This window comes from Juglans microcarpa x Juglans regia, chromosome 5D, assembly GCF_004785595.1.
Source record: "Juglans microcarpa x Juglans regia isolate MS1-56 chromosome 5D, Jm3101_v1.0, whole genome shotgun sequence".
Lineage (NCBI taxonomy): Eukaryota > Viridiplantae > Streptophyta > Magnoliopsida > Fagales > Juglandaceae > Juglans > Juglans microcarpa x Juglans regia.
The window spans coordinates 3,544,411-3,552,348 of record NC_054602.1 but is presented as its reverse complement, the minus strand read 5'-3'; the positions used below and the strand labels follow the sequence as shown (position 1 = coordinate 3,552,348).

Below are 7,938 nucleotides of genomic sequence, written 5' to 3'. Positions count from 1 at the left end.
GAAAGCAGACTATAAATGTCCCAAGAAATGATCATCATCACCACAAGCCTCCATAGTCTCCCTTTATATTGGCCAGCTCCGGACACCCTCATCATGTTGTCGGCCTCTACCCTCCCCCTCTCCTATCCCAGAAACCTCTGATCTCTCTCTCTTTCTCTCTCCCAAAGTTCCATCGAATTAGTTCTCATCCCCACTGTGTTCTGAGCTATCCCACTTACAGCCATCTCTCTCTCTCTCTCTCTCAAAGTTCCATCGAAGTTCTAATTCCCAGTGTGTTCAGAGCTATCCCCCACTTGCAGCCATCTCTCTCTTTCGGTTTAGTTCGATCGAAGTTTTCATTCCGGTGTGTCAGGCAACACAAAACTCTACACAAATATATATCCTTCTCTCTGTCTCCAGAACTCAATCAAACTTTTCACTTCCATTGTGGTTTAGGAGGCATAACACTCGGAATCCCATCTCCACCAACACCCCCCCCCCCCCCCCCCCAAAATCCGTGTACCATGAAACACCAAGAATTCACCCTGCAAAGAACCACCAGCACCGCCAGAAGCACCAGAAGGATCCTCCCATCCAACCATACTCGTTCTCGTCATCTTTCCAGCCCGAAGCCGACGAAATCTCCGACAACCTCCTGATCCAAAACAATACTCCCCCATCTCACTTCACCGGGACCGGGACCAAAACCCTCCCACCGGCAAACCCAGTACACCAAAAAGCTATCCTCCCTTCTCCGCCCCTCCTTAGCCTCCTCTCCTTCCCACCCATCCCCCCTACCTGCAAATGGCTCTCCATACCTTCTCAACTCTCCCTTAACCCTTCTATCGGCCGCAAAGTCACCGGCACCCTCTTCGGTCTCCGCCGCGGCCACGTCAGCTTCGCCGTCCAGCTCGATCCCCGCTCCGAACCCCTTCTACTCCTCGAGCTCGCCATGTCAACTTCATCCTTAGTCAAAGAGATGTCCTCCGGTCTAGTTCGCATCGCGCTCGAGTGCGAGAAGGTTAGCCCAGCTAATCAACCCGGTCGGTTCAGGAAGCTGTTCCAGGAACCGACGTGGACCATGTATTGCAATGGCAGGAAGTGCGGGTACGCGGTGTCGCGCGCGTGCGGGGAGTTTGACTGGCACGTCCTGGGTACAGTGCAGAGCGTTTCGGTCGGTGCCGGAGTGATTCCTGTGGTGGATAACGGGAAAAAAAGTGGTGGCTCGGAAGGGGAGATGCTGTATATGCGAGCGAGGTTTGAGCGAGTAGTCGGAAGTCGCGATTCCGAGGCGTTTTACATGATGAATCCGGACGGTAATGGAGGGCCTGAACTTAGTATTTTTCTTCTAAGAATATGAAGAGCCAACGATGGAAACGCATCATGAAAAAAAAAATATTAAAGGAAATTTAAGAAAGCGATCGATCGAAGACTATTCTATTATGTTGTTGGCCGTTGGGGGATTTAAATTTAGGAAGGGAGCTGTGTTTAGTTAATTCCGTTGTATGGTGTATTTTCTCTATGCATTACCATGTGATTTGATATCTTTGTTCCTTTTTCTTCTTCCTTTTTTTTAGGGGGAGCTTTATACAATACACATGCATACATTATATATATTAAACAATCTATCCGAGTCATGTATAATCCCATGGCCAAAATTATCTCTAAGTTGGTAAATATATGCATGCATGATATATATTCTCTGATTGATATATATTCTCTGATTCATGTAGAGAAAAACGATTGTATAATATTTACGCATTTCACGATTGTATATAACGTTATTCTTTTTTGAAGTTTGAGTGCATTGGCCGTTTGGTGATATAAATAATGAAATGAAGGGGAGATTTTGCAGGATCATGGGCACGCCTGTCTAATTGTCTTCGACCCCAAAACCACGCACGACATATAGATTAATACATTTTGAGTACTTTAATAAGAATGAAGATGATCATGAGGGTGTGAAATGAAAAAAGAATGAAGGATTTGGGGTTACGTTATGTTCGGAAAAGCTGCAAATAGAACCAAAAAAAAGACAACTTACGATAAATTAAAGTTGTACGTTATAATTAATTAATGTTTTGAGTGCGGATTAGTCGTGCGCCACGCCGTAATCATTGAGAACGTGTTGTGAGGACAAGCTTTTGTTGTAATATGGCAGTTTTATAGATCAGGCCGTGAGGAAAGAAAGAAAACATTAATACATGGCAGTGCTAGTACTACTGCTGTTACCAAAACATTGAAGTACTACTGAAATCATATATGTTTTGTTGGATTGCAAGCAAGATTTTTCCAAAGTTCCATTGGTTTAGTTACAACCGTTGGGACAATAGTCTGTGAAATGTTCAGCAAAACCGTTGATTTTCTAGCATAATGGTTGAGATATTAAATTTTACTAGGGTGAGAATTAAGCTAGCTCCCTCCTTAAGATTCGACTACATTTTTTCCAACCAACCCAAAAAAGAGAGAAAATGGAAGAATAGAAAAGAAAATTAATCAGAGAGCAAGAAAGTTGATTGGACTTTTGACCTCGAGTCTTAAACAACAATTGATTCGGTTGCAATTAACAATTTGGACTTAATTTCAGCTAAATACAACCATCCGATTACCGATTGGCCTGATTGATTCTCTCGAGGTAGACCAATGATCATATATATTTATAATATTATTTCAAGAATATGTGTCACCTTTTTCTTAATTATTAGATTGAACATGCAATTAATTACATTATGCTATTATGGAGCAGGAGTTTAATTAATTCCTACGCATACATTTATTGAATTTTAATTGAATATATATATATATATATATACGTGTGATATTGGTGTTGTCTATTCTAGCAGGCAAATCAATGGCCCCGAGGAAACAGTGGAGGCCCTCCCCACGGCCATATTGTCCCCTCAAAATGGACGTTAATGTGATGAAAAATCATAAAAAAGTTGACTAGACTCAACTGGTTGGCGAAAGAGATGGAGCATTTAGTTTAATTGTGGAAGATATCATCAAGCTCCCTACAGGGCTAAGATCTTCCAGGATATGTGGAAAATGTCCCCTGGATTCCGAATGAATTTGTCACACTCTACATATTCTCTGGATTCATCTTGATCTGTACGTAATCCATGAGGGTCAAATGGCATGGAAAATATTACAGCTAGCCAGTTAATCGTTGCAGAGAACGTAGATCACATGCATTTCGGTGGAGAGGGAAAGATGCATGCTTTCGTATTGTTGTACATCTATATGATCTGTATATATGTATATATGGTTCTCGATCCTTTGATCTCCATTTTATCTTTTCCAGTACGTACTTTGAAGTGAATTAAGAAGCCTTTTAATATTTACATCACCATGAATTCCGATCATCTAAAATAAGATATTTCAAGAGAAAATTAATCGTGCTGCCCAAAATAGAACCAGATGTTACTTCTCCGGAGTTTGATACATCTAGCTAGCTAGCTAAAACGATTATTAAGAAACAGTAATCAATCACATTTAGTTCCTACCATCTTTAAGTTAAACATGTCTGAACTTGCCTTTGGAATCCCATAAAAGGTCATGTTGGAGACTTCTCAAAAATGTTTTATCCAAAAAACTTCTCATCTTTCCTACCCATTTTCGTAAAACCCAATAAAAAACATGTCCCAAACTATTTCTCAAAGTTGTTCAAAATTCTCACCAACCAAACATGCCCGGTTTGGGGCAATTAATTTTGGTGCTGCAGAGGCTGAACTAATAGAGTAACTGCGTGTCATTTTATAGAAACTTAAACCATGTCTTTAGAACAAGTATATATACTTGCAAAAAAAAGTGATTTCAAGAAGTATGTAGCTTAGTTAGTTCAAGTAAGTTCTTTCGGTATTTCATAAAAAATCTAAAGGCTTTATATACGTTTGCATAGAAATTATAACAGAGAGGATTGTGTAATTCAGAACTTTTCACGTCAATTAGTATGTGATATTTTTTTTATAGCAAATTAGTAAGTGGTATTTGAGTATCATAATTTTGATGTGCTTGTTGGACTCAAAAAGAAAATTTTATAACAGGTTGATGAATGTACCTAATTGCAAGTTTTTTGAAGTTCAGGTATTAATTTTAGAAATGTTTTTTTTGGAGATATTTTTAAAATAATTTTATATTATATTTATTGTCAGTATTATTTTTAGGGTTTATTTAGAAGTTATGAATTATTTTGGATTGGGAGAATTTATGAAAAGTTTATAAGCTAAGGATTAGGCTTATACTAAAACGGGTCTACACTTATGTCGTCAGCCATTCAATGGCTCATGGTAGCTTCTCATCACTAGCTAGTATCATTATTGAGTCATTGACCCAAAGGATAAGGGTTCCAACCCACACGCTTGACAAGAAAGAAGTTCTTATCCTTTATTGAGAGGATGCGATTGAGACAGAGAGGATGGATCACGCGTAGGGTTGTAAATGAACCAGTCTGTGCTCATCCTAAACTTGATTCAACTTGATTAAGGCTCGCTCGTTCATGCCCAACTCTGCTCGTTAGCTCGACTCGATTAGAGCTCGCCCATACATCATTACATATATATAATTTATTTCTATATATTAGTATTTTTATATACAGATATATATATGCTTCTATACATATTAAATTTAATAACATAAGCATAGTTATCTTTATAATTAAATATGTAGTATGTAATTCAATTACTTATGCCTAGTCATTTATACTTATATATTGAATATAGTTCATAATTATATGTTAGTTAATTAAGTACTTAAGTGATTAGTTATAGTATATATTTTATAATGTGTAATAATTAGTATATAAGACTGGGTAGTTTCATTATACTACAATTTATAACCATATAAGAAATGTATTCATAAAATTTTTATAATTTTATAGTTCAATATAAGGTTTATATATTAATTGTAAAATTTTCATTAGATTTAATATTTTGTTTTGTAGTTCGCTATTTTAATTATTAAATTCATCCAAAAAATATATATCAGAGTACAAACAAAACTCGAGTAATAACTTTATTTGGCTCAACTCGGTTCAAGCTTGTTAAAGAGTACAAACAAATATCAATAAATAACTCGACTCAGCTCGAGCTCATGTTTGATCAGCTCAAATCGACTCGGCTTGGCGAGCTCTCAACTCGACCTTGAACTCGAGTTATTTGAGTCCATCTTGACTTGACAATTCAAAAACTCGACTTGGCTCGGATCAATTACAACCCTAATCACGCAAGCTTTATTGAGAGGATACGACATTGAGAGAAAGATGATGATTACGTGAAATTGGGCGTGCAGTCCAGGAGTCTGACGATGCACAAAAGTTTACTTTAAGAAATAAAAATCCAAACAGTGCGCCTAGTTGGTGGGACTCAAACCACTGCCAACTGTTTGGGGAGGCGCACATGACCGAGTCCACCGTATGTATTGATTAGTAATAGTTACATACAACATATATATACCTGTTTCAAACAGATTTAAAAAAAAAAAAAAAAGTTGTATCTTTTCGTTTGTAGTTTTGATTATCTATATATAGACCCCATACAAATTGAATGATGGAAGAAACCATTCTTTGATTATCTATAAAGAGACCTTGATGGAAGAAGTGAATTTCAAAATTCTATCGGTTTTTCATTTCTTCAAAATTTATCATTAGGATATGTTCATTATGCAGAGAATAGATTTCTACTCTTTTGGTTGAACGTAAAATCTGATAGTATTCAGGTCTAATTTTGTGTATGCAAAACTCAGTTAAACAAATAGATTTGTTCTAAGCTTTATTTTATCAAAGAGGCAAATTCGCTTGTAACTTATGTGCATACCGTTACTGGTGAGGGCGAATATTGTCTTAAGGAAAGTGACATTGTAATGTGCATTGAAGCAAACTGTTTTCTCCCGCTATTTTTTATTTTGCGGCCCCTTTGCACTAACAATGCTGAAAATTCAGACCCCAGATCCTGAAAACCTGAAAATTCAAATACTGATTATACAAATAACCCTAAGTTTAAAGATATTTTATCATGTAGACAACAATTTAGCTGAAATGGAATTCCATGCGATGCAAGAAAAAAGAAGCTAACAATTAGGATCAGCTATGATAAGATATTTCAAGAGGATATATTGTGCCACCCAAAACAAAATTAGATATTAGTTCTCATATTTGGGATAAATGGATAAAGGTATAACTCAAATATTGATTATACAAATGACCCTAAGTTTAAATACAGATATTAGTTCATTCAATAGATGCTTCTGTTGGATACATGCTCTTTTGGCAGAAGATATACTTTACATCTATAATCCATTTTTTTGCACAAGTATGTAATGAACCCACTTGAGATGTAGATGAAGAACACGGATTGATATTGAAGATTACCAGGAATGAAATAAAGGAAATGAAATTTTGAAAAATGATAGCTACGGTTTGGGGTGTTCGAGGCTCCCAATTCCTCCCAAATCAAATCACAACTGTTTCAAAGATAATAAAATTCCAGGTCCCTCTCCACTCCTCCCTCAACGTACATAAAAGGAATGCAGTCATAACAAACTTCTCTAATGACAATGCGACACGTGGAAAGTAAAGTAACAGAATGCAACATTTTAACTGAAGGAAATAAGCATAAAACGACAAGTGATTAATGGTAAAATGGTCTCCAATCGACTGGTAGCTTCTGGCCTCCTTACTAATTTCCCAAACGGTGCGTTTCGCATCAGGTTCCTAACAAAGTATCTCTTCCTTGAAGTTGGTATGTAATATATATAACCTATAGGCCTTGGTCTCATCTCGTTGGGTAATTTTTTAGTTGGTTGAGTTTTGGACTGTACAGGTTCTAACACACATTAGTGGTAGATCCGCGCGATACATGAGAATAGAACCTTTCCCTGTGTCAAGACCAGTCCCCAGATCATTTAGGTGGGAAAGTAACAGAAACTAATCGCTATAACATTTGCATTGCGTTTCAAGGATGCCAAAAAAATTGATGCTCCAAGACAAAACGGAGTGATGGTAGAAATGCTTTCTGGTAGTAAGTTCTGAATGTCTGCATACTGGCTCATAGCAAAGAAAAAGATCTATTTGTAAATATATTTATTGATATACCAAATATATCACTTACGTGAAAGTTTGCAGCAAGTAGCAATCTTTATCCAAGTCGAACTTTTGGTATGTGAGCAATCTTCAGCCAATCTTCCTGTTTGCATTTCCTACTCAATTCTGGACAATCTTGAACACAAAGTTCTCCTACTGCAGCAAGACAATCCATCCCAATCGGAAGAGATGACAGCTTGTGGCATCCAACAATATGAAGTTTCTGGAGTGAATTTAGACTTGGAAGCTACTCTGGCAAGGCCTTGAAGTTCCGACAATCCATAATCGCACTAGCATCTGTAAAGTGTTAGCAGATCCTTGGAGCCATTGGGGCAAAACCTCCAACTTTGGTAAATGTAAAATCTCCAATTTTTGGAGGCTCATCTTGAGATCCCGATTGTCTTCTCCTCCTGTCAAACAAAGCTCTTCACAATCATTAATTGCCAAGGCCTGTAAGGCGGTTAGGAGCCTGATGTTGAGTGACAAAGATCGCAAGTTTGGACAGTTAATGATAGTCAATTTCCGAAGGTTGGCGAGGCACCTGTCTGCCTCTAGAAACAGAAATTTTAGCCTTGGGCAGTCTAGTATGCACAAGACACGCAGAGAGAAACATACTTCATTTTGAAACAAGGATGTATCAATCGTTGTTACTGTCAAGTACCTGAGGTTGACCATGTTCGTTATATCTTTGGGTAGCCCTTCAAGCTTCGAACATCCAAGAAGTCTCAAAGCTTGCAAATTGTGCAGCTGGCAAACGGTATCAGAAAGTTTACTGATTATTTTATTACCAGATAAGCTTAGGTATCTCAAATGCTTCAAAGTACCAAAAGAAGTTGGCAACACCTCAAAATATGAATTGCTAAGATCAAGCGCACATAAGTACT

The 7,938-nt window shown here is 37.5% G+C and overlaps 1 protein-coding gene across 1 annotated transcript; it reads left to right on the top strand.

Annotated features, from left to right (window-relative positions):
- Positions 1 to 507: 507 nt before the first annotated feature.
- On the top strand, positions 508 to 1,523 carry LOC121265135 (protein MIZU-KUSSEI 1; the record flags this gene model as incomplete). Its single annotated transcript, XM_041168632.1, is given in 2 exon segments — positions 508 to 737; positions 739 to 1,523. Coding segments are annotated over 2 exon segments (831 nt in total), but the record flags the coding sequence as incomplete, so codon positions are not given.
- Positions 1,524 to 7,938: the final 6,415 nt, after the last annotated feature.